Raw genomic sequence first — 27,607 nt, forward strand, 5'->3', positions numbered from 1 at the left:
TTGGAAGGTTTATGAGAACACAGATTCCTGGGCCCAGGGCCCACCCCTCGAGTTTCTGATTCTGTAGGCCTTCAGTGGGACCTGATAATTTGCATTTCTGACAAGTTCCCAGATGCTGCCGCTGCTGTTTTGGAAATTATACTTTGAGAACCATTGGCTTAGAGCAACATCACGTGTTTGAGTTTTGGGGCAAAGAGAGCTATGCAAGCTTGGCTGGGATCTTTTCACAGCTCTTCCAGTGCACAGAGGTGAGCCTCCAGATGTATTAATTAATTCATCCAACAAGTACGTGAGTGTCTGCCATGTGTCAGCCACTGTTATAGTTGTTAGGGGATACTGTGAAGAAAGCACACAAAAATCCCTTTGTTTGTGGAACTTCCATGAGCATAGGTTGGAATTAACTTGATATCAGTCCTGCTGCTCATTGATGCTTGCAGGTGAGCCTGTTCCTTTTCTTAGCTCCCTTCTACTTATTTTACTTTCTTTTGGAATCTTTGAATTTAGTAATAATGACATCGATATTACTAATCATCACCACCACTTTTTATTGAGTGCTTGTTCTGTGTTAGAAACATTGTAGTTATAGGTGGAGCTAGGTCTGTCTGATTGCAAGGCCATACTCTTTACTACCATGCTGTAGTCCAGGGTTTTTAAACTGCAGATTGTGACTGCTAGTGGGTCATGAAACCAATTTAGTGTAGGTCTCAGGCAGCACTGTGGGGGGAGGGGGGGAAGAATTGGAACCGAATAGAAAATATCACATAGGATAAGCATTGCTTTTTGAAATTTTTTCTGAGTATGTATATGTGTGAATATTGAGTTCTGACTTAAAATATATTTCTTACTGTAGATCACAGTAAGAACTGTTTGTAAACTACTGCTGTGGGACCATAGGTCATCACTTAAAAAAAAAGATTAGAAAATTTAAGCCTTAGAAAAATAAGTAATTTTTCAAGGGCACAGAATAGTCAGTGGCAGTACCAAGACAAGGTATTTGAGTTTTAGCCCCTGGTTCACTGCTTCCTTTCTCACACCATGCCGCTTCCTTAAAAGGGCACTATATTGCCTGGGAATTGAGTCTTATCTTTTCACGTGATGGAAATATGCCATGGAACCTTTAGAGATGTTGACAAAACCTGAAAAGGGAAGTTGAATGTCCATCTGTTCTGAATAGGTGAAAATTCTGCCATGAAACCCCCAAAGCGTGCAGATGAAGATGTAACATTTCTCCTGTTAGTTGTATACTTGGTAGAATGAGGATGATGATATTAACTAACAGTACCAGGCTCTAAGCGTGTTTCATATGTTAACTCATGTAATTACTAATAATATTGGCATGGCCGTGGCTGGGACATGAATTTGGCGGTTTGGAGTGAGAGGGGGCGTCCTACCAGCATGAGTTAACACTTCTCTATGCTGTCCCCAGTTCCTCATTTTGTTCTTGTCGAATTCAGGGCTATTTTCCTCATAGCCTGGCTTACCTAGGCATGGTTTCAGCTTTTCTTTTCTTTTCTTTTCTTTTCTCTTCTTTTCTTTCTTCTTTCTTTTTTTTCTAGAATATATACCTTCATTATGTGGCAATTTAGGTACCTAATACTTTAACCCTTTAATCAGTGCATTGCTGGTTTGCATCAGGGGCAGGGCTGTGGATTGTCAGCATGATCAGGTGGTGATATATGTCGGTCGTTCTAGAGAATGCTGCCCCAACACTTTATATCAAGGGGCTTAACGGTCTGTCCAAGAGTAATGGGAGACACTTGGAAATAACTTGAGAATGCTTACAGACCCTTTCAGCAAGTGCCCTTTGTGTATCATACCAATGGTCCATGGAAGCTGAGGATATGCAAAGTCAAGGCCTCATCAGGAGGGCCGCAGGGATGGAGATTGGTGGGGAGGAGAGGCTAATACATTCTTGTTAAAAAAAATGACAGGTAGAAGTAGGTAGGGATGGGATGAAAATCTTAACTTGTGTATCATAAAATTCAAGTGAGAAGGAGCCTAAAAGGCCTGGAGGAGTGAGGTGCTTGGCCTTCAGTCAGATGGCTAGATGATAGGGAACAGGCAGGGTTCCTAGGTTATCATTCTGTGGCCCCTTTCATTCTAAGACATGTTCACCAGTGTTGTCTTCCAAAGCACCTGGTCACAGGAAGGAGTGACTGTCACTTACCCTACAGGGAATGAAATAGAGGCACCAGGAACATGTACCAGGTTTATCTTTGCATTTTCTCCAGTTTGTTTGCTTTTTCCCTCAAATGCTGTGTACCCGCAGGGCTATGTGTGTCCTATTTCATGAAATGCAGGGGTAAAGCAAGAACCTCCAACCTTTAATAAAATATATGCCCCAAGAGAAACAGTTTTTTTGAGCATGGACCCCCTCCTCCAACTAGGTAAATAAATATTTTCGAATTATATACATGTACAACTATTAAACCATACATGCATATGTTAACTCTTAGTAAAGCTTAGTTATGTGTTTTTTAGACTGTAAATATTTAGACAGTCTTAAAGTGCTTCTTGTGCCCCATGGGATCGTCGTGCACCCCTCTACTTCTGGGATATACACATCTCATTTTGCAGACCACTGGTCCAGAATGAAAATTGAAGAGTTTAATGTCAAAGCTGTTGGTTCTTTCATTAAATAGATTTTTTACTCTCAATATTTCTAATGTCCCTCTAGAAAATAGTTTTTGAATGAAAGTTTTGAATTAAAATGCTATCTTTGGGTGATGGACATTAAGGAGGGCATGTGATGTGATGAGCACTGGGTGTTCTATGCAACTGATAAATTATTGAACACTACATCTGAAACTAATGATGTATTATAAGTTGGCTAATTGAATTAAAAAAAAAAGGCTTTCTTTCCAGAGTGGATTATGTGAGAATGGAGGATGTACAAGAATTAAGTTGAATCCTTGAGAAAGAATGCTGGTTTTGATCTAAGGAAAATGAACAACCCCCCATTCTTTCCAGTTAAAATTTTTTTGTTTTTGTTTTTTAAAGTAAACTCTTACTCCCAGCGTGGGCCTCGAACTCACGACTTGGAGATGAAGAATCTCATATTCCATGGATGGAAGCCAGCTAGGTACCCTACAACTTTCCCTTTCTTGGTCTGTGTTGGTACAAAACCCTTGTTTGATGTCATTAAGACTTCCCTCCCACCATTATACTGATTAACCTCATACTCTGTATTAGGGCTTGGTAAATGTTTGCTGATTTTTAAAAAAATTCCTTCAGTCTTAACTGGAGAGCAAACTAGAAATGACAGCAGTAGAATGGACAGTATACCACACTTTGCTGTGGAGCTGCTGGTAAATGTATTGGTAACACGCAATGGTTGTTGAATTGTTGTAGGCCTTCTACAGTATCACCCAAAGTTGAGCAGGACTTGTAATCAGAAGTAAAGAAAATAAATTCGTTCATTTCATTTCAGACTTTGGAAGCCCAGGACTATGGGGATTAGTTAAGACAAAGATATACTGAGTAAATGCAGTGAAAGATTATTTTGGTAATTAGAAGAAATTTCATTTTCGTAATGAAGTAAGAAGGAATAACACTTCATTATTTGTGGAGAGACTGCAGAGCAAATTAGAGAGGAATAAAACTCATTTTGGCTACACAGCAGAGCCAGACAAACGCAGGGACATGTATTCTATATATATAGATATTTCCAAATATTTTTTCAGTTGTGAGGATGCAAATCATTAGAATATTAGAGTAGCTTGCTTAGTTACTGTTACTGGAAAAACGAGTTAAACCAAGCACATGTCCTACTGAGGGTGAGTCAACAGTGTCATTTTAACATAAGGAGGGACAGTACATTAAGTGAGTTATTCCAAGTCCTGTGGTTTTCCTCCAGCTGAGCAAAGACAGCTCTTGTTTCAGAAGTGGGGCTTACGTGCAAAAAAAGAAGTTGCCCATTTCCTTTCTTTCTCAATTATAGCTGGTTTTCTTTTTGCCCGACACTTTTCAAAACTCCATTTTCTCCTTAGATTTATATCATTTGATTTTCTGAATTTTGATGGAATATTTATTTGTGGAAAGTATATTATTTATTATAGACCAATTGTATTTTAAAGTCTTATTTCAAATTCATCTACCAATTCATAGACCAGGGTTCGTATATGGTGTCAGATGTCCTTTAAAAAAATGTCGTAAGAGATACAGAAAAGTAATCTATTTTAACATGTCATTATTTTTCTAAGTTTTTTAGTGGTATGGACATGAAATAGGGTGGTATTTTCTGGAACATTATACCAAACTGTAATGATGAAATTTATCCTTTTGACTTTGGAAGACAAGAGTGTGGTGTTCTGAGACTTGTGGAAAAATAGTGCTGTGAGATGTTTGAGGTTTTCTCAAACGGGATCCAAAATGATTAAGGGTATGTGTCTGGATACTGTATTCCTTGGTTTGGGAAGGTGAGTTTTTGTCTTTTTTTCCATCTCAGTTGATTTCCTTTAATTAGGAGAGAAGCAGACCAGATGAAGAAAATATTCTGTGTCTTATGGCATTCTTGGTTTACCACATTAGTTATTACATGCCTTCTCTGACTAGCAGGCCGCACTTTTTCTGTTTAGAGGTTCAGTTTTCACTAACTTAACTGCAGATGTGTTCTTTGGAGGAATTTATTTCCGATCAGTTGAATTATGGGTAGCTTGATCAAATTATGATGGGTTGCCTACTTTTAATAGGGTCACTGTTCTTAAGAGTAAAATCTTGTCAACATAAGATGTGATCATTCTTATGATCTGGTTCATAATTTCTTTTTGCTTCTTGATGCTACACTGAATTGAGAAGAAATGGTATCTAATTATAATTTTGCAAAGGAAGAACTCTGTACAATTCCACCCATTCTTTTACCTCATAGGGTAGTTTGTTTTTGTGTTTTTCCTGAGAAATAATACATAGCAGTATATTGAATCCTAGAGTTGGCAAGTTTTCAAAAGTGGGGTTCTTTTGTTGTGGAGGTAGGAGTGATACTAATGAATGTCCTTGTTAGGGCATGTGCATGAAGAGTGGTTCTGAAATACAGCGTTGGTGGCCCCTCTTATCCTAGGAACTCTGTCTTGTTCTGGTTTTTGACAAGCATGTGGCCATTAGCTGGTCTTTGGCATAAATGTGTTTTATGTACATAGCTGGTATGTGGGTGCTTATCTGCATGAGAATATTCTGTTAATGAGGTTCGCAGGTTTGGGTGGACATCAGGTTTTTTGACTGCATTTCAACAGATGTAGTGAGTGGAAGGATGCTGGACTGGTAGATAAAAGGCTTGTGTTCTGGTACAGGTTTGGCCATCTTGAATGACTTTGGGCAAGTTCCTTATTTCTTTGAGTTGCAGTTTCCTCTTCTGTAAATGGTGCTAATACCAATTTGCATGCCTTAAAGGGTTGTTGTGGGGATCAAATGAAATCATTTGTATGAAAATGTTTTGTAAACTTTGAGGGTATTTTTATTGTAGCATTGCCTTTGGTCAGACTTCTCAGGGGTGAGAAAGCAAGAGTTTGGGGAGCTAAGGTTCTGATTTGTTTGGCCAGTGTTCACATTGGTCTTAGAATACTTGTAGGTTTGGGTGGGGGAACATAGCTGGAAATCAGCTAGAAATCCCTGCCCACTAGAAGCTGAGATGTTAATCCTAAGCATGTGTTGCCAAGTCAATACCACCTCCATCTTTAGGTACAGCAGGTGTTTGTTACTCTCATTTTACTGGAAGGACACCGACCAGCCAACTAACCTAGGATGTGACCGGCTACTTTCTGAATCCACATCATTAGAATTACTCCTTAAGGTTAAGATATTGTATTGTAGGAAGGTTGCTGATTTGGGGGTATTTTCAGTGGAGTTGGAAGAGCACATACAGAAGCCCACTGTGTGCAAATTTATAAACTTGTTCTATTTAACTCAAAAATCCAGATCACATGAGGAGGAGGATACTTGATTCACTTGACATTTTTAATACAAAACTTAAAGTATTTGAGACTTTCCATGGTAACTTCTATTTAGGCTTATAGCCAAAGTGATTACAATGCCTTGGTTTTCATATTTTCGATGAGGTAATGTGTGCTTTGGTGGGGAGGAGGAGAAATGTTATTTAATCACCAGCACTACGCTAATAACCGCATTAGCTAAATCCTTTGTCCCTTTGCTTGAACTCAGGGTTACTTGCTTTAATACTGGTTTTCCAAAGGACTTAATCCAGTTAATGTGAAGAGGTGAGGGTGGGAAGGACATTCCCACTGGGCCTGGAGTGGTGTAACTGGTAAAACTCCCTTTCTAAATCCCTCTTGTTCTATATGAATATACCTCCCATGTCCCTAAAGTGGAATGAGTTTTTACTGAGGAGAGTATTTTAAGAGTGATAAACAAAAGAGATGAAAATATCTCCTCTGCCAGGTCTTTGTGACCTTAGAAAGCTAGAATAAACTATTATTTTGCAGATTTTATTTTTGTCTTCTTTTGTGGGAAATTAGGGACTTGTTTATGTTCTCTTGGAGGGAGATAGAAAACTGGCCAGATCTTTCAACAGTTTGGCTTTAAAAACATTTTCCAAACATTTACCATATGCCTAGCATTACATAGCTGGGTTAAACCTATAGGTAGGACAGACGTGGTTATAGGTATTGCTGAGTCCCAAATCTGTCTTTTGCTGGACACCCTTGGGCTGCCAGGCAGGAGGAGTGGCAGCAAGGGAGATGAAAGGGGTGGTAGGTTAGGGCATCTGCTTTTTTTTTTTTTAATTCCTCTAGGAATTTATGACTCATTCATGGTAGTTGGGGAAGACCAGGCTCCAGAAAGCCAATACCCCTTATAGGATTTACCCCCCAAATTTTAATTTAATATATTGAGGTTTAGATTATTTTTGTAGCTCTTTCTGAGAACTCTGGACTGAAGCTGAAACAAGAGAAGTCAACGAAGAAAACTTTTGTCGAAGGCAACATAAATCTTGGGTTTGCCAAATCAGGTATTGCTGCAAATGGAGAAACCTAGATTTCCTTCCCGTTTTAAAAAACACAAACATGGAATGCTCAAGTTCTGATATGGTCCTGTATTAAAGGAAGCAAAATTTTCTGTCTTTGCTGCCTTTCTTTGCTCATCCAGCAAGAACTGGATGAGCAAGAACGGCTGTGCCCATTTGCAAATCAAGTTGTGGCTGTCAGTGTGTGGGGCTGTTTTTGTTAAAATGACTGTTACAATTCCATAGAAATGTAGGTAGGCTTAGAGATAAATTCTTACCTACATTCACAGTAAAGAAAGAATATGAGTAGTCGAAAGGTTTGTGAGTCAGGAGAGGAATTTTAAAGAGGCTTGATTAAACATTGAAATTATCAGCTCTTCATCAAACATCTTTAAGTGTGTGTTATTACCACTTTTTTCTGTTGACCCTGGGACCCAAGTTCTGTTGGTGTGAGTTGGCATTGATCTGTGTTTGAAGAAATAAGTGAGACGAAGGGAGCAATTGAAAACAAAACTAAATAAAAATTAAAGTTTGGAGCTATAGTACGTGTTTTCTTCCCTCAGTAGTTAATAAAAATTTGATATTTTCCTAGTGTTTACCTTCTTCTATTCCAGGGTTGTTGTCCCAGACATGTTCTCTGGAAATGGAAACAATATGCATTTACCATCTCCAGATTGAGACATTTTACTCACAATGCTGGTTTCTGTGCTTATCTGGAATGTTCTGGGTACGAGCCCAGGGTTTAGGGCCTTTTGAGCTCTTGAGTTTAAACAATTCTCAGTGGAACATAATAAAAAAATAAATAAATTAATTTAAAAAACCCAAACAGTTCTCAGTGATGTGAGTTTTGTATTGAATATTGTCCACAGGTGAATAGGGTTTGGTTTTGGCTGAAGGTGTAGAACCTCTGTCACCCACATAATATAGAAATAACCCAAGTGTTAGGACCTTAATTTTTGCAAGCCCTGGCTTCAGAACAGTTAGCTAGAATGGAATGGTGCTTTATGCTGGACTCAGATTTTTTGTCATACAATGACACTTTATGGTTTTGTGGTGACCTCATTCTTGGGATTAGCCTTAATTGTTACAATGAAAGTTCTTTAAAAAAGGCCGTGGGGAAGGATACTCATGAGGAAATCTGGGGCTGTTCTCTGGATTTTTTCCCCATTTGGTTTTGGGAAGTCTCCTTGATTTTATTTTTTTATTTATGATTTTTTTAAAATTTGATTTTATTTAAATTCAAGTAATTAACATAGAGTGTATTGTTAATTTCAGAGGTAGAGTTCAGTGATTCATCAGTTGCACATAACACCCAGTGCTCATTACATTATGTGCCCTCCTTAATTCCTTGATTTTATATAATGTAACGATCTTAGGTTTTTCCATTTTTATTTTTAACATAATTTTGTCCCTTATTCTTTCTTTTTGGAGTCTACCTCTAGATAAATAATAGAAATTGTCTACTCCATTTTAAAAGTTTCCTGAACAATTTAAGCTAAAAGAACACTTTGTTTATTTTGGGTGGGTAGCAAGAAGATTATATATATTTATAAAATTCTTTTCCAGCAAGGGTACTTAAAAGCATGTATTTAAAATTAAGAGCTTTTAAAAAAAATGAAGCTGTACTTAACAAAATTGTCTTTAAAAAGCTTTAAAAAGGGAGCGTTTACTAAAAGCACAGGAAATTGGTGACAGGCTGAATTTGTTTCTGATAACAGAACAGATAGATCATAGAGGAGATGATAGAAGGTAGAGGACAATAGGATATCACCTCAGGTTGGCCTTTTTTGACCACTATATATAGAGAAATGAACTTCTTCATAGAGAATAATTTAACTTCTAGATTCGGTATAGCTTCTTCCCTTTTCATAGAGGATAATTTAACTTCTAAATCCAATATAGCTTCTTCCCTCTTGGGTTTTATTACACCGAGATCTTGAACCTTTTGGATATAAAAATCCTGTAATTGTTTTGGCCAGTGTCATTTTACAAAGTGTTAGATACTTAATAGAAAAGAAATACATCGGGGCTACTTTGGATCAGATCGGCGCTTATCTTTCTATGGATGTGTATCAGTGCATCTACTCATGGGGAAAATGGTACTATATAATGAAAACATGATTTTAGCTTACCATTCACTTGAAATTTTTCTTACTGTGTTTTCTGCATTTGCCATTTAGATGTAAATTATTTTGGTTTCTGTTCATCCCATTTAAATCAATTCTTAACCACAATAGACATGGCTTAAGATTCATGGGGAAGAGTAGGGGAGTATGTATTATCTTTATGCAAATTTTAAGGCAGGAATTTCCAAATATGTTTCAGTTTTATGAAGATTAGAAAAGTGTAGTTCCACTTTCTCAACTTCTCATCCTTGTTAAAGGCCAGGAGATTTGCACCATTTTTTCCTTCTTACTTTACTTTTCTACTACTTATACAAAATGAAATCAGAATTATTAGACACAGTCACATTTGGGTATCACTATGCTTATTAAAATTGAAGCCTTAGAAAATTCTGAACACATAAAGTGGTTGTTGACTTTGTCAAAAGGTTTTGTGTTAAAGATAGTTCAGTGAATATCTTATGAGTATTGACTATACCTGCTATGGTCCAGGCACTGTGCTAGGTCCTGGGTATACAAAGATGAGCCAATTATGATCACGGTCTTTAGAGGATTTACACAGAGGTAGGGGAGAGAGACAGGTGAGCCAGCACTTTATTAAATCTGCCTAGGAAGTAATGGGAGTACAGAGGAGGAACATCTAAATCAGACTGGAGGGTGTCTGAGGGCTTCTTAAGGAAGGTAATGTTTTTTTCTATGATTTGAAATGTAGGTGGGAGTAAGCGAGATGGATAAGAAAGGGAGGGGAAGTATTTTCCAAATGAAAGAATGTATGTATGTGTAGAGGTGATTATTAACAAATTTACCACATCTGATTTATAAATATGTTTTTTTAATTTTTCATTTTATTTAACTCAAATTAAAAATTTTCTGCAGTCTTTAAGAAGACAGAAAAATGAAGGAAATAGCACAGTGTATAGTATATGTCAGTAGAGCACAGCAAATATTGATGGATTTTGCTCTTTGCAATAAATAAATCCAGTAGTATAAAATAGGGCAAAATCGTAACTTTTTAAATCAAAGATTATTCTGGACTCATCAACTCAGTAAGACAAATATCTTTATAAAACAAAAATTCTACTAATAATGTCGAAAACACCCTTATGTTATTTATAACTTCAGTTTTTGTTGGTTATATTTTCTTTAGTCAAGGTATACCTGTTTTTGAAAAGTAGTAATATTTTGCTATGAACTCTGTAGCCTAAGCCTTAATCTATGGGTCTGATATCAGCATCTCTTAAGTGGGAAACACATTTTCTATTAGATGATATCTGTAAAGGACAGAGAAATCCTTGTAACACTGTCAGGAAAATAAAATTGGTATCTCCCTTGTTGCATTCATTTGCCTTTTAATCAAGAGGAATTTCAAGGAGGAAGACAGATGTTTCTCTACTTTGTTTTTATTTAAATGTACCACTTGGGATTTGAAGCTTCTGCACTTTTGTTTGTTTGTTTGTTTGTTTTTTCATGGCTTGATCCCCAAAAATGGAGTAAAAAAATTAGTGGAAGTTTGTTGTTTGAAATCACAGGGTGCTATGAGAATTATTGCAAATCCCTGATGTCTCTCTGCCTGCCCTCAACTCTCTTACTTTTGGTAATAATGCAAGCAGTCATTTTAGAAAACCTTGCTTGGTTTTACTGAGCCCCTTCCAAACACCATGTGCCTGAAGCAACAGCAGCCAGCTGTAGCCAAGTTCCTAGGGCATAAACTCAGACTTCTTCTCTCTCAAATGCTGCTACTTGAGATTTGCATAAACGTTGAAGAGAAAATTAAAAGGGCCCTGTATGCTGTCTCTTCACATATTTTAGGAACCCCACCCATTTAAGATATTAAAACGTCTTTTGAGTGAGCGGTGGATATGAACACAGATATCACACTGCAGACTGACAGAGCAGGATATGGAAAAAAAAATCATGTGAGATAGACAACAGACAGAGGCTTATTTGAAGAGGCTGCAAAGCAACAAGTAATGCCAATTTACACCGATTACATGTTAATGTAACAAGTGAGACACATTGAAGGCTGCTCAGATTACAGCCGGCTGGGGTGCAGACTTAATTACTCATGTTAGAGATTCCTAAAACAAAGGCAGGCTTTTAAACCAGTGATATATAACTGTCATGATACTGAAAAGCCCTAGAAAACCTAGGCAAATGCCTGGACGAAATTTTAAGGATGATTCCAATCTATCAGGATACTTTGGGCCAGTCCCTAAATGGGCTTATTCCTGAGGTGCTAGAACTGGTTAAAATCAATGACAGCTTATTCTGTTGTTTGCAGTATTTATAGACAAATGAGGCCAATAAACTTGAGTAAATACCAGGACCTTGTCTGTACTGAATTACACAGTGCTAAGCACAAGGGTTTGGTCTTTTTTTTCTTTTTTCTTTTCTTTTTCTTTTTTTTTTTTTTTTTACAGATTTTATTTATTTATTTGACAGAGAGATAGGCAGCCAGTGCGAGAGGGAACACAAGCAGGGGGCGTGGGAGAGGAAAAAGCAGGCTCCCAGCAGAGGAGCCCGATGCGGGGCTCCATCCCAGGACCTTGGGATCACGCCCTGAACCAAAGGCAGATGCTTAACGATTGAGCCACCCAGGCGCCCGTGCGTTGTATTTCTTAGAGGTTCTTTCTGGAGTGGTCCTGAAATTGACATTTAGAGGGTCTGCTAAAGTTATTTAATAAAAGCAATTTTTATTTTGTTTATATTTATCTTAGAGTCATTTGGGTAAATCATATTCTCTTTGCCCCTGCCCCTAACTTCCCTCCATTATGCTGTATGGACTGTAAGGATAGGAATTGTTTTACTTCTGTTTGATTTCCATTCTATGCCTAGTAGAGGGCCATGCTCACAATAAGTTCTTCAACAAATATAGAACTGTATTAAAATTGAAAGGCATTTTTGCTCATATATAGTGTTTATTTTACCTTTACTGTGTCACTTCTTATTCCTACAGTGCTACACCTTTTTTTTAAAAAGCTGTGACCTCTGATTTTTTTTTTTTTGTAGTTGTAGTAGTAGTTCAGTATTTCTTTCATTAGACTGTTAGTGATGGCAGCTGGGAAGAATTTATTCCACTTATTGATATTACATCTTAAATTGCCTAGGGCTCTTCTATTTTTCCAGATTTCTCAGTTTGTTTAAACTGGGGTGTGATTGATTTAACAAGTTTATCATGCATTCATTTAACAAGTTTATCATGATAGCATTTATCATGCATTCTTTCACTTACCAAGAATTTAAGTACCTACTATGTGAGCTAGGCTTTTTTGAGCTCTTACTGTGTATCAGGCATTCGAGGTTAAGTGTATTAATTCATTTAGTTCTTACCAGGGCTCTGAGAGATGATTTTACAGGTGAAGAAACTAAAAGAGAAAGAGATACAGATATAGATAGTAAATGGAGGAGCTAGAATCCAAACTCAGATCCTGATTTTAGCATCTGTGCATGAAATTATATTGCCTCAAATATACAGAAAAGAAGAAATGTTTTCTATCCTCTAGGAACTTTAACATGGAAAAATAGAGAAGACAGCATAGAATTAAGTGCTAAACTATGAGTGAGTTATGAATGTCTTAAGAGTCAGGGGCTCTGAGGGTGAGGCAAGAGGTGGGCTGGGCCTCAGCCGAATGAATAGAGTTGTCGATAGTGAAGGGAAAGTGGCAGCCAAGGAAGCTGAGATGTGGGTAGACATGGAGCTGAGTGCAGTGGTGATCCATGCAAGAGACTGCATGTATTATGGTGGGAGGATCCCAGGAGTGTAAGGTGGGCTGTAATCTTGAAGGTGAGCCTGAGGGTTTAGACTGGAAAAAGTAAGAAATGGCTCGTCCCTGGAAAAAGTGCCGTCTGTGCCATTATGTGAAGGAACTGTATAGACCTCTCAGCTGGTTCTTCTGAAGCCAAACTGAGAGTAAGTTCTGAGAATTAAGAACTGAAAGCCAATGCAGATTAGAGAGTGCTGTACCAACACTTTGCAAGTGGGGCTTCTGGGAGGTTGGATGAGATTAGAATAAAATCCTTACCACTTTGGGGGAGCTGAGAAAATAGATGTCTTCAACTTAGTTTAAGAAGGGCTGACTTGAATAAGCTTATATAAAAAAGAAAAAAAGCCCCTTTACTCACTGGAACATTTTACAAATGTGACCGTTTTCCTTCCTTCCTTCCTTCCTTCCTTCCTTCCTTCCTTCCTTCCTTCTTTCCTTCCTTCCTTCTTCTTTCTCTTTTTTTTCTTTTTTCTTTTCTTTTCTTTTCTTTTTTTTTCTTTCCCAAAGATTTATTTATTTAAGTGAGAGAGAGAGTGAGCACAGTGGGGAGGAGCAGAGGGAGAGGGAGAGAGAATCTCAAGCAGACTCCATGCTGAGTGTGGAGGCTGATGTGGGGCTTGATCCCAAGACCCTGAGATCAGACCTGAGCTGAAACCAAGAGTCAGACGCTGAACTGACTGCACCACCCAGGCGCCCCTACAATTGTTGACTGTTTTCAAACACAAATCTGATTGTGTCATTTTCCTTGCTTAAAGCTGAGCAGTACTTACCCTTGCACTTAGACCAGAAGCTGGGGTCCAACCCCTGCCTTCCTCTTATTACTTTCCCTCCTTGCTTAATAGTCTCCAACCACGTGAACTTGGAATACCAGTCTCATTCCCATCTTAAGGCCTCTGCACTTGCTCTTTCTTCAGTTTGGGGTTGCTCTTTCCCGCATCTTCATGATTCTTCTTCATTTAAATCTTAGCTCAAAGGTACCTTCTGAGAGAGGCCTTTCCTACTCATCCTATCTAAAGGAGGTCTCTGTACGTCCAGCCTTTGTGATTACTCTGTCTCCCATATCTGGGTTCTGTTTCCAACAGAATCTATCACTTAGCACTGTCTAAAATGACATTATTTATTTATTTATTCATGTATTGTCTATCTTTCCCTAATAGAAGGTTCATGGGGACAGGGACTTTATTCTGTTAAGTATGGAATCCCTGACATTAGGGTCTGCACCTCATGGAGTAGATGCTTTGTAAGTATGTTCTTTTTTTTTTTTTTTTAATTATATTATGTTAGTCACCATACAGTACATCCCTGGTTTTTGATGTAAGGTTCGATGATTCATTAGTTGCGTATAACACCCAGTGCACCATGCAATACGTGCCCTCCTTACTACCCATCACCAGCCTATCCCATTTCCCCACCCCTCTCCCCTCTGAAGCCCTCAGATTTTTTCTTAGAGTCCATAGTCTCTCATGCTTCATTCCCCCTTCTGTGTAAGTATGTTCTGAATATTAGAAGCCCATTCCCTAAAATGTTGCACAGAAAATGTGTGAAAATTAGAAATTGGTCTCTAAATTTTGTGTCACATTGCCAAGTTGATGGAGTGATGAAACTGGAATCTCCTGCTTCTCTTGACTTTTGCCCTTTTTTGGGGGGAGGGAGGCATGCACACGGAGACACACACACACAGTATATGAGATTGATTCCAGTCAACAGTGTTTATTGAGTGATCACTGTGGCTTAAGATGAAAACTCCTTTTGTGAGTGACTCATTTCTCTGAGTCTACTAAAACATCAGGTAAGCATCTGTTCTCTAAATGGGATATGATTGAGCATTTCGTTTTTTACTCTACAAATAGAAAGGTGCTTTCAATTTCACTGTTAAATTTAAGTGTTTTACATTGGAAAAAGAGCACATTGAATTTTAAAATGAGATCTTTTCTGGTTTCACTGTAATATTTTGAGTTATCAAAGTTTTAATTTCTCTTTGAATGGCAAAGAATTACAGTATTCCTTTAGAAATACCCCTGAGCAAAGTCACAAGTCTCAAATTTTACTTTATTTTTCTTTTGTCTATTCAGGCAGTATATTGCTGTCTAGATTACACAAGACCTCTAGTGGATTCTGTAGTCCTAGGGGATTCCTTAACATGCGCACTCATGCTTTAGTTGTTCTCAAAGTATGGTTCCTCAGACTTGTAGCATCAGCATCACCTGGGAACATGTTAGGAATGCAAGTGCCCAGGCCCCCTCTAGACCTCCTCAATCAGAAACTCTGGCGGTGGTGTCTGGGAAGCCCTCCAGTTGATTCTGATGCACACTTTGAGCACCATGGCTTAGTAAATGTTAAAGGGTCAAGGTAGCATGATCCTACAGATTAGCCAAATGGCATTAATTATTAGCCCTGTAAGCCCACCTCCTTTTTGGTCACTGAATTTGATTGGTTCACTGAGGCTAGGCTGTAAAGTTATTTGCTTGATGGGTTGCCACATATTGACTTTGGGTTGTTTGTATTTCTCTGAACCTGTCACTGTAATGATTTGCCAGGACACTTAATAGGAACAGACTGTAATTTTTTTGCACCCATGGCTTTCTGAGTCATGAGTGACTAGGCTCTTAATGTCCTTCTGCGTAGATTTCTCCAGGTACCAGGCATGCCTTTCACATACTTTTAATGAGGGAGGTGTCACTCTTGGATCATAGGAGACCTTCAAGAGCATTTAGTTCTCCCCAGTTTAGTTTACTGGTAGGGAAATTGAGCCCCCATGAGGTTGTGCTTTACTTACAGTAGTACAGCTAGTTAGTGGTAGAGGTAAGATTTCAGGTTTCTGGACTCCACTGAGCCAGGATTCCTGCAGGGGGAGGACAGAGCTGCAGCTTAACTTGCTCTGTGCCTGCAGGACATTCCTTTCCTACTGACAGGTTTTCTTTTTTATTTAAAGGGAAAAAAAGCAAATAGAAAAAAGTCAGGAAGTTCTCATTGAAACTAATAAAAGTGTCTAAAGAGAATGAAAAAAGCAGTTTGAGAACTTTGGTATGGAGGAAATAACCTGACATTAACTGTTTTAATTATAGTTGTCGCATTGGCCTTATCAGTGTGGGAAGAGGGAGCATTTGAGCCCTACAGGGAAGTGGGATATGGACAACAAGATGACCCTCTTCCTGAATCTGCCTGTTCGGGCTGCAACTTAGTGACTGTGTGATCCCAGCAGCTGTCAGACATGGGGCTGGACTCAGCAAGAGACCTGGGTCTCAGGCCTAACACTGCCACAGCTAGTGGTGTGATGTTCCATGAGGAGGTCACCTAACCTCCTTGGCCTGCACTTTCTAGTAAATGGGTATAACAATGCCTATCCTGCCCATCTGAGAAGAAAAATGTCAGATAGTGGGAAACAGTGTATCATTGTAGTTAGGAGCACAGACTCTCTTGCAGGTTCCAGACTCCCTAAGGTTCAAATTCTGGCTCTTTAACCCACTGGTGTGGTAGTAGCAGGTCACTTAGCCTTTTTTGTGGAACACAGATAATGAAATTAACTGCTTCACAGCATTGTAGGGAACATTGTATTAGTTAGTCTGTGTAAAATGCATAAAATAGTATCTGGGATTTAGTAAGCGCAATGTGTTAGCTGCAGTGGTTATTACTATTTTAAAAATATTATTTTAAGAGATGTAATTTCTGTAAACATGTTCTCAAATGATTCCATCACTTGGTAATGGTTACTGGGCAAATAGTGGGTTCTTATGCAGTAATTTTTTTTTTTAAGGAAAGCACTTCATTTTTTTTTTTTTAAGATTTTTGAGAGAGAGAGAGAGAGCATGCGCACGCGCACACACACACACACACACACACGCACAAGAGAGACACAAGCAGGGGGAGGAGCAGTAGGAGAGGGAGAAGCAGGCTTTCCACTGAGCAGGGAGCCCGATGCGGGACTCGATCCCAGGACTCTGGGATCATGACCTGAGCCAAAGACAGATGCTTAACCAACTGAGCCACCCAGGTGCCCATCTTAGCAGTAATTGTTAATGGAGGAATTGTTCTAGCGTCCAGCTTGTGCCTGGGCTCCCCTGTGAAGCAGCTGATTTTGATGCCCTAGAATGTCAGGCCTAGAGCCTGTGATATTGAGCAGTTTATTCATAGAATGGTATGGCTAGAGAAAAGTCACAGGTGGAGACTTCTCAATTTTGCTTTCAGGTATTTGTATATAAACCGTCCTAGCAGATGGACATCTTAATAATCTTATAGAAAAAGTTCATTAACTTCATTTTTAGCTTTTGTTGTTTGACTAGGTTTCTTTCTGGCTTGCCTTTCCAGTTGTTGTAAGGATTCTTGGTAAGGATTTTGGTAATGAAAATTCTAATTCTAAAAGCTAAATAATCAAGTTATCCAGCAAGTGAGTGGTAGACTTTAGGAGTCTTTCTCCTCTTGTGGCTGAAATCCATGAAAATTTCTACTATTGCTGTTTATCTCTGAGTAGTCTGTTTTTGGAAGGGATTATGGCGTGAGGTGCCTTTTCACTGCCTTGTAAAAGAACTGGAGTTTCAGAATTTGAGAATTGTTGTTCTATCTGCATATATAAAATTAGCTTTTTATTTTCTTTACTTTCACCCCCCCCCCCACAATCTGTATTCATGGTCTACTCCCCCGTCTTTTTGTGAATCTCTTAAGGCTAGAGGTTATGCTGTATTGATTTCTTATGTATTCCATTTCTCCTTTTCCTCTGGATCCTAATATTGTGCCAGGCATATACTAGGCTCTCAGTTACAGTTTGTTCAATGAATATCGTTGATGTTTCTGATTAGTTATTAAAGTGGCCTGTTCTGAAACCTCACTTGAAGGCTCAAGTAATTCATTTGTATCGTGGTGACCTAGTATTTACCCAGGTCTTCCTAATTCACTGATGAATCCTTATATTATTTATCTGAAGTATTTAAATTTCAAGATGCTTATGGCATGTCATGTTTGTTAAGAGGTTTAGTTTTCTTGTTGCAGCAAATGTTGAGAAATCGTTCTTTTTCATGGTGAGTAATATGCACCATGGACGGGACTGGAGGAGATAATGCTAAGCCAAACAAGTCAAGCAGAGAAAGACAATTATCATATGGTTTCACTCATCTATGGAACATAAGAAGTAGGAAGATCGGTAGGAGAAGAAAAGGAAGAAGAAAGGGGGGGTAAACAGAAGGGGGAATGAACCATGAGAGACTATGGACTCTGGGAAACAAACTGAGGGTTTCAGGGCGGTGGGGGAATGGGATAGGCTGGTGATGGGTAGTAAGGAGGGCGCGTATTGCATGGTGCACTGGGTGTTATACGCAACTAATGAATCATGGAACTTTACATCAAAAACTATGGATGTACTGTATGGTGATTAACATAATAATAAAATATTATTTAAAAAAAAGAGCTTTAGTTTTCTTGAGTATCGTTAGAAGATAGGGATGCAATTGCTGGGAAGCTAGAGGCACAGAGAATTAAGAGTATCATTCAAGATTGTAAAGTAGTTATTGAAGGAAGAGACTCCTAGGATGACCTTCCATGCTTCTATGACCCCAGAAGCCAAAGGACAAATACAAAACAAAACAAACAAACCAAAAAACCTGATGAAAGCTCTAAAGGGAAACCCAGATCAGGTTGGATATGGGAACGGATGTCGACCTGAATTGGGTAACATTTCTTTGCTGTCTGATGAGTGACTTATTTCTAATGTGCATTTGTTTTTATTTTTAGCATTGCAGTGTCGGGATGGCTATGAGCCCTGTGTAAATGAAGGAGTGTGTGTTACCTACCACAATGGGACAGGATACTGCAAGTAAGTTTTTCTCTGTTTGTTTGTTTTTTTCCTTTTTATACATTTTATTTTTCCTCAGTGGAACCCTGGACAAGATTTGGTTCTACTAATTCTATTTTCAATACTTCTGTGAAATGTTACTGGATCTTTAACTTTTCTGATATAGTCTTTGCGGGGGATAAGGATGGAAGGATGTAGATGTCAGATAAATGGTTAACAAGAACTTCTTATTATCTTATCACTATCTTTTTCATTATGAAAAAGACTTTTCAGTGAGTGGCTAGTTACTGCATATTGAGTACATTCTTAGAATCACTCCTCAACATGTTAGTTACGATCTTGTTTTTAAGTCAAACCACAATAGATATTAACTTTAATTCTGCCTAGCGTAAGTGAATATTACAACATGAAACTATGTTTCTGGTGTAAAAAAGTCTAGTTCCTAAAAGAGACCATGAGAAAGATGCAGATGCACCTGTAGGGATGGGATGGGGAGCAGGCACTGTGGAAAATATCATTAGATGGGTTTACAAGACAAAGGGTATGGACAAGATTAGGGAGTATAGGCTGGTTCTTAAGAGCATTTTTTCTTTTTCTCCAACACCTAGTTTAGCTATACTTTTTGTTTCTTTGAGGAGGCCTGTGAGATTATCTTATAAATAGCTCCTCTTTGTGTCCTGTGGACCACATTTTTTTCCTTCTGGCTCTAGCTCAATGGAAAAAAAAATTTTTTTAAGATTTTATTTATTTATTTGTCAGAGCACACGTGCACAAGCAGAGGGAGAGGCGGGCAGAGGGCGAAGCTCAGAAGGGAGTCCCAAGTGGTACTCTGTCCCAAGGATGCTAGGATCATGACCTGGGCCAAAGGCAGACACTTAACTGATCCACCCAGGTGTCCCTCAATTGAAAATTTTTGACAGAAACATGTATCCATTGTACTTATATCATGGGAAATAAGATTGATCATATAACTTTTCTTTAACACTTGCATAGAGTATACTTGTTCTCTGCTTCGGTAGCAGTACTTGCTTAATAAGCATTTTAAATGAGTTTATCCAACATGCTTTTCTTTGTTTTCTGGATATTTAATTGAATAACATAAATATAATAATGACATTGGTTCCAGTCAAGTCCATTCTGACACCAGGATCTAAGTGCCTTTTTTTTTTTTTTTAAAGATTTATTTATTTATTTATCGGAGAGAGGGAGAGAGAGAGCATGCAAGCCTGCACGCACAAGCAGGGGGAGCAGCAGGCAGAGGAAGAAGCAGGCTCCATGCTGAGCAGGACCCTGAGATCATGACCTGAGCTGAGGGCAGACACTTAACCTACTGAGCCACCCTGGCGTCCCAGGATCTAAGTTCTTTAATGTCATAAGTGAGGATTTTTGCAAGTCAGAGAAGATGCTCTTGAGCAAAGTGACAATATTTTAGGCTATGATGACAGTAGAGTTGTTTCTTTAGTTAAAGATTTTTATTTATCTGAGAGAGAGAATGAGAGAGAAAGCACAAACAGGGGAAGAGGGGCAGAGGGAAAGGGAGAGGCAGGCTCAGCAGGGAGCCCGAGGTGGGGTCAGGGGACGCAGTGGACCCGGGGGACACAACATGGGGCTCGATTCCAGGACCCTGGGCTCATGACCTGAGCTGAAACAGCCGCTTAACCAGCTGAGCCACCCCGGCGCCCCAGATGACAGTAAAGTTTCACCATAGGTTGTTTGGATTGGAATAAAGATAATGCTGGAAATGAAATGTTTTTTTGTGACTGATAATGAGCTGCTTATGTAGTTTTTCTAACTCGAAAATAAAAAACAAAAACATGTGATGTAGTCTTCTCTCCGAATGGTAACACAGCTGGAGATAATAAAGGGGAGGAACTATTAAGTTAGAACTGGCTACCAAAATGTTCAGTCCCTTTTTGGCACCTGCTGTCATAGATACTTGCTTTATTCTATCATTCAGCTCTCTGTGGTAGTTAACCCATTAAATTATGATCATTTGTGGATGTGTTTGTTTCTCCTACTGGATTTTGAGGTCCTTGTCTTAAGTGTTTTTGTATAGTTAGTGCTTAATATAGTGCCTGGTATGTAGCTAGAGCTTAACAATGCGTTTCTTGAACCAAAAGGTGCTCGACAGATTTCCTCATTCACATGCTTTTTTAATCTATGTCTTAAATAAGAAGGTACTGTCCTCTCCTCTGAGAATTTTATTTGCTTCACACAGCATCTAGGATGGTAGTACTATACCGAGAAGCACTTTAGTTCTATTTGGACATAATTCAACGTGGTGACTTACGTAGGGGGAATTTCAAGTAGGTTCTAATTGTTGGCCTACATATTTGTGGTCTGCTGTGGGAAGAGAGACTAGTCTCTGAGCACTTACCAGGAGAGGACACTAAGGGTCACTTTTGGGAGAAAAGGGATTTGTGGGCCGTTAGTCTCAAACTCTCCAACCAAGGTGAGAGAGACAAAGTTGCCCCTGATTTCTAGAAGAAGCACTGCTAGGGAAGAGGGAATTCACTTTGTGGTTAACAAAAACGGAGCTGCCCAAAATCTGTCCATGGATGCTTATTAATTGTTGATGGGATAGGTTGCTTAGGGATATAGTTCTGGGCAAGTCCCTCAGATGTCTTCCAGCCCTTTGTGAGGGAAACAAGCCCTCTGAGAAAGGAAAATAAGGAAAAAAGTGGGCAAGACTGTCCTTTTGGGAGACCCATATGAACAACAAAACTTGTAAAAAGAGAGTATTTCTCTGTGTCGGTAAAAGCAATATTAGCATCTTTAGGAGTGGCAGTGTCAACATAAGTGGACACAGGAAAAGCAAGAAAAATATCAGGGAGGCCAACTCAGTCATCCCTACAATGCCACAGGATGTAAAGCAAAATGTTAAGCAAAAATAACACCTATTTAGCAGATCTTTAAGTATATCTTCACGAACTTTGCTTTTTTCCTTGGAGAAAAAAGGTAATTCAGCTTGTTCAGTAAATATTATTTTCCCAAAATGGTAAATGGATATTAGAACACTTAGAAGGTCTGTAAAAATTACATCAGACATGCAGGGCATATGATTATCTTTTTGTTCATGAGATTGCTTAGTAGATTAAGAAAAGAAAGTTGAAGCCAAATTCTTTTTACAGGGGATTGGGGGTGGGTATTAGTGGAAAATGTTTTAAAGTAGAAGGTATCTGACTATCTGCTTAAAGAGCATAATGCTACTGATTCAGCTAAAATATAATGGTTGTTTATAGAAATTATAGAAATCCTTGATAAGATCACATTGACAGATGAGGATAAGTACTTTTAAAGGTTAGTTTTGTACACAGCTCAACTGTTTTTTCTCACTGTTAGGAGCCTAAGTATTCTATCAGTCTATGATTAGACTGGGATGCCAGACAAGGAAAACCTGTGTTAATCTTGCATAAAACTCAATTATTGTTCCTAAATAGTTGTTGTCAGATCTTAATAAAGCCCTCTCTCTACAGAGAGATAAGACATTTTATTCTCTCCCTTGTCCTACTGGGAGGTGTAAATATATAATTAAGTTTGGCTGTCATTAATCACTTTCAAGTTGTTTGTCTCAGGCTTTCAAAGATAAACCATTCCAAATCCCAATTGATTGAAAATCATGGGTAACTCAAGTTCACTAGAATGTTGGGGGAGGGTAAGGTTTTGATTTGTAAAATTCACAAGATGTGCGTTTTTTAAAAAAAAGATTTTTATTTATTTATTTATTTGACAGAGAGAGAAAGAGAGCTAGAGAGGGAGAGAGGGAACACAAGCAGGGGCAGAGGGAGAGGGAGAAGAAGGCTTCCCGCTGAGTAGGGAGCCTGATGCGGGGCTCGATCCCAGGATCATGACCTGAGCCGAAGGCAGACGCTTAACGACTGAGCCACCCAGGCGCCCCAAAGTGTGTATTTTTAAGGACATATTTATCATAGTTATTTAAAGTTCTTATCTGTCAGTTCTTAACTGGGTTGTCTTTGGGTATGTCGGTATCAACAGCTCTTTCTGTTGACTGTGGGTACAATTTCCCTTTACTTTTCATTTATGGTAGTTTTGTTATTTAGTGGACATTGTGAGTAATGCATTTTAGTGTTTACCTTCCACTCAAGAATGGTGAGTTTTGTTCTTACAGGCAGTTACATCACTGGAAGATCACCTTGATCCTATGAAGGCTTGGTTTTAGACTTTGCTCTGGCGGATCTGTTTTGCCTTGAGTCTGACAGTATTGTGTCTTAGTCCTGGGATGTGGTCCTTACTCCCAAGTATGACCCCTCAAGGGGATCAATGGGAAGTGTGAGGTGCTTGTCAAGCCTGGTGTTTCCCAAACCCCTCTAATTTAGTAGGACCCGAATTCAAGCTTCTGACTTCCTAGAACCATGCTCAGCCTTTCAGCCAGCCTTCCAGCTCTTGCTTTCCTTTGGGTTCCTAAATACTTTGTTCATGCACAGCCAGGAATCATTTAAGGATTTGTGTGGAGTCATATACATATTTTAGGGCTACCTGCTCTGTGGTTCTGTCTTTTCCAGGATTTCTCCTCCAGATTCTAGCTGCTTTGACAGTTCCAGATACCTTTGACTCTTCAGCCCAGTAAGACTTCCATTTTCTGCTTGCATTCTGTTCCTCATGTGCTGTATGGACTGAGGAAAACCTTCAGCGAACGAGCTATAGAAATGTAGGTTTCATATAGTTTGGTTTTCTGTTTTTGAGGCTCATATCCCAGTTTCTGCCTGCTTTGGTTACTCTTTGGTACCTTTAATATATTGTCTACAGTGTCTAATTATTGTAAGTAAGAGAGTTGATCTGATATAATTACTCTGCCATTATTTTTAATGATAAAAATTATCATTATAAAGGACTCTTTCAAAAAATTCTACATGCCACTTAGGAGGTAACTATAGCACAGTGTTTATTAAACACTGGAAAGTCACCAGGAGTTACTTAGGTACCTGTGGATGGGGGATTGCATTTGAGAGTCTCTGCTTTTTGCCAAAGTACCTAAGTAGGAACTACATTTTGAAGTAATCATTATCAAAGTAAATTATTTTTACTTTATATTATCAAAGTAAACAAAGTAAATCATTATAAATATAAAATGTTATAAAGTATAACTTTGTTTCACAATTTGCCTAAAATTTGTCTACTAACTGTAAGAAACATTAACAACCAACAACTTTCCTGGCCAGGATTAGGAGTAATGTTGGTGGTCCAGGCCTCCTAAAGCCATTCAAGAAAACTATAGCCATTGCCTTCTTTGTCCTCTTGATATGTTTCTATATAATCGGAAGAGAACAGAGACACCTGGAATCTTCCAGAGCCTGGCTTAGAGTAGAGGATGCACTATCAATATTTGTGTTGTAGTGGTGCTCTCCTAGAAAGGCATTTTTAAAAGTTAAGGCTGACTCAGTGTTTTCCCCTTTCACCTGCCTTGTTAGTGCGTTCAGTGCTGTTCAGGGCAATATCAGATCAAAGAGATCCACTGGGAAAAATGTCAGCTGTTAAATCACTTTCTCTTTCTTTGCTGAAACTGGCTGTGCCAAGAAGATTCCTTCAAGTAGAGTGTCCTATTTTGCAGAAAGCATCATATATACAGTTCTTCTGGCAGATGCTAGCAGAAGCCTGGCCACTTTTCCGTAGTTCTTTTATCTTTACCGTAAAATGAAGAATATTGTCTTTTGCTCACTAAATACCTTTCACAGAGTAATGTTTCTTTTTTTTTAAATAATGTGGTACTTAAGAAGCTATTAATTCAGGAATTAACTTATTGTATGCTCTTTATGTATACCACATATAACAGATAACTGAAGTCTGTGGTAGTAGTTGCAAGTAATTGATAGTGTTACCCCATTATTTCACACTCTTTGGGAAGTCATAAAATAATTATCAATTCATTAACCTGGGCTTTTTAAAGAGGTTCACAGTGAGTCTTACTAGACTAATGCAAAGTGAATTGTGAAATGACTGTAATGTCAGAGCAGAAACTGTTAGTGACTGGTAGGGCTGGGACCAGGGTGAGGTGAGTGAAGCTTTCAGCTCAGGTGTAAAATTTTAGAGGGTGTCAGAAAACCCAGTTAGCAAGATAAATAATATTTTAAGAGTCTCATGCTCTGCTGCCTGAGCTAGCCAGGCAGTTATACTTTAATGCAGTAGTTCAGAATGTCAAAATTAATACAAAAAAACTGTGATAAAAATACCCAAATTTTAAATAAAGAGATCAGTATTACTGACTTTTCCTTTTGCCTCGGGCTTTGGTATGGTTCATTGTGGTACTGGTGTGTGGATTAAGGTATCTGAAAGAGCCCTGTCTGGTGACATGGAGAGGGCATAGGTTTTTATGCCAGATAGACTGCAGTTTGAATCCTAATTCTTGTTAGCAATCAGACCTTTGGCAAGTTAAAGAATATTATGCTAGCCAGTGTTTATTGAGCACTTATTATATGCCAGGCTCTGTGCTTAATTAACCTTTTTATATGTGTCATTGTAGTCCTCATGTAAGTTACATGTCTTAATATCCCTGTTTTACTGATGAGTATATGTGGAAACTCAAAGAAGTTAAATAATTTTCTAAAGATCACATAACTTTTATTTTTTTAATTTTTAAGTTTTTTTTTAAAAGTTAACATATAATGTTATATTAGCTTCAGGTGTACAATATAGCGATTCAACACTTCCATATGTTACCCTGTACTCATCATGACAAGTACACGTCTTAATCCCCATCATCTATTGAACCAATCTCCTCCTCCCCTCTGGTAACCATCAATTCGTTCTCTATAATTAAGAGTCTGTTTCTTTAGGGGGCGCCTGGATGGCGCAGTCGTTAAGCCTCTGCCTTTGGCTCAGGGCGTGATCCCAGTGTTCTGGGATTGAGCCCCACATCAGGCTCCTCCTCTAGGAGCCTGCTTCTTCCTCTCCCACTCCCCCTGCTTGTGTTCCCTCTTTTGCTGGCTGTCTTTGTCAAATAAATAAAATCTTTAAAAAAAAAAAAGTCTGTTTCTTTAAAAAAAGAAGTTTATTTCTTGATTTCTCTCTCTCTCTCTTTTCCTGTGCTCATTTGTTGTTCCTTAAATTCCACATATGAGTGAAATCATATGGTATTTGTCTTTCTCTGACTGACTTATTTCACTTAGCATTGTCCTCTCTAGCTTCATCCAAGTCATTGCAAGTGGTAAAATTTCCTTCTTTCTGATGACTGAATAATATTCCATTGTATATAATACCCCATCTTCTTTATCCATTTATCAGTTGATGGGACACTTGGGCTGCTTCCATTTCTTGGCTATTGTAATTAATGCTGTTTTAAACATAGAGGTGCATGTATCCCTTTGAATTGGTGTTTTGTATTCGTTGGGTAAATACCCAGGAGTGCGATTCCTGGATCATAAAGTAGTTCTATTTTTAACCTTTTGAGAAATCTTCATATTGTTTTCCATAGTGGCTGCACCAGTTTGCATTCCCACCAATAGTGCAGGAGGATTCCCTTTTCTCCACATTCTTGCCAACACTTGTTGTTTCTCGTGTTTTTGTTTTTGGGTTTTTTTAGCCATTCTGACAGGTGTAAGGTGATATTTCCTTGTAGTTTTGATTTGTATTTTCCTGATGGTGAGTGTTGATGAGCATCTTTTCATGTGTCTTTTGGCCATCTGTATGTCTTCTTTGGAGAAATGTCTGTTCATGTCTTCTGCCCATTTTTTAATGGATTATTTGTTTTTTGGTTGTTGAGTTTTGTAAGTTCTTTATTTTGGATATTAAGCCTTTTTGAATATGTCATTTGCAAACATCTCCCATTTGGTAGGTCGCCTTTAGCTTTGTTGATTTTTTCCTTACTTATGCAGAAGGTTTTTATTTTGATATAGTCCCAGTAGTTTATTTTTGCTTTTGTTTGCCTTGTCCCGGGAGACTATCTAGAAAAAAGTTGCATTTGTGTGATGTCCAATGTCAAAGAGTTTACTACCTGTATTCTCTTCTGGGATTTTTATGGTTTCAGATCTCACATTTAAGTTTTTAGTCCATTTTAAATTTACTTTTGTGTATGGCTTAATAAAGTGGTCCAGTTTCTTTCTTTTGCATGTTGCTGTCCAGTTTTCCCATCACCATTTGTTGAAGAGACTGTCTTTATCCCATTGGGTATTCTTTCCTGCTTTGTCAAAGATTAATTGACCGTATAATTATGGGTTCATTTCTGGTCTTTCTGTTCTGTTCCATTGATCTATGTGTCTATTTTTGTGCCAGTACCATACTGTTTTGGTTACTACAGCTTTGTAATATAACTTGAAGTCTGAAATTGTGATGCCTCCAGTTTTGCTTTTCTTATTTTATTTTATTTTATTTTATTTTATTTTATTTTATTTTATTTTATTTTATTTTAGAGAGATAGCACAAGCAGGGGGAGGGGCAAAGGGAGAGGGAGAAGCAGACTCCCTGCTGAGCAGGGAGCCCAATGTGAGCTCGATCCCAGGACCCCGAGATCATGACCTGAGACAAAGACAGATGCGTAACCCACTGAGCCACCCAGGCACTCCTTTGCTTTTCTTTTTCAAGATTGCTTTGGCTATACAGGGTCTTCCATCTTTTTATAAAAATTTTAGAATTGTTTGTTCTAGTTCTGTAAAAAACGCTGTTGGTATTTTGATAGGGATCACATTAAATGTATAGCTTGCTTTGGGTAGTATAGACATTTTAACAATATTTGTTTTTCCAATCCATGAGCATGGAATGGCTTTCCATTTCTTTGTGTCGGTCTTCAATTTCTTTCATCAGTGTTTTATAGTTTTTAGAGTATAGATCTTTTAACTCTTTGGTAAGATTTATTCATAAGTATTTTATTATTTTTGGTGCAACTGTAAATGGGATTGTTTTCTTAATTTCTCTTTCTGCTCATTATTCGTGTTTGAAATGCAACAGATTTCTATACATTGATTTAATATCCCGTGACTTTACTGAATTTATCAGTTCTAGCAGTTTTTTGGTGGAGTCTTTCGGGTTTTCTATA

General features: G+C 38.3%; 1 protein-coding gene across 3 annotated transcripts in view; it reads left to right on the forward strand.

Moving 5' to 3' along the window:
• NOTCH2 (notch receptor 2) overlaps window positions 1-27,607 on the forward strand; it is a 161,550-nt gene that overhangs the window by 21,240 nt on the left and 112,703 nt on the right. For all 3 annotated transcript variants that reach the window (XM_048220190.2, XM_057310331.1, XM_048220191.2), the window contains exon 2: window positions 18,561-18,642. In XM_048220190.2, coding sequence (XP_048076147.1) covers window positions 18,561-18,642 — 82 coding nt within the window. The remainder of the gene's footprint in view (window positions 1-18,560; window positions 18,643-27,607) is intronic.

This window comes from Ursus arctos, unplaced genomic scaffold, assembly GCF_023065955.2.
Source record: "Ursus arctos isolate Adak ecotype North America unplaced genomic scaffold, UrsArc2.0 scaffold_12, whole genome shotgun sequence".
NCBI lineage: Eukaryota > Metazoa > Chordata > Mammalia > Carnivora > Ursidae > Ursus > Ursus arctos.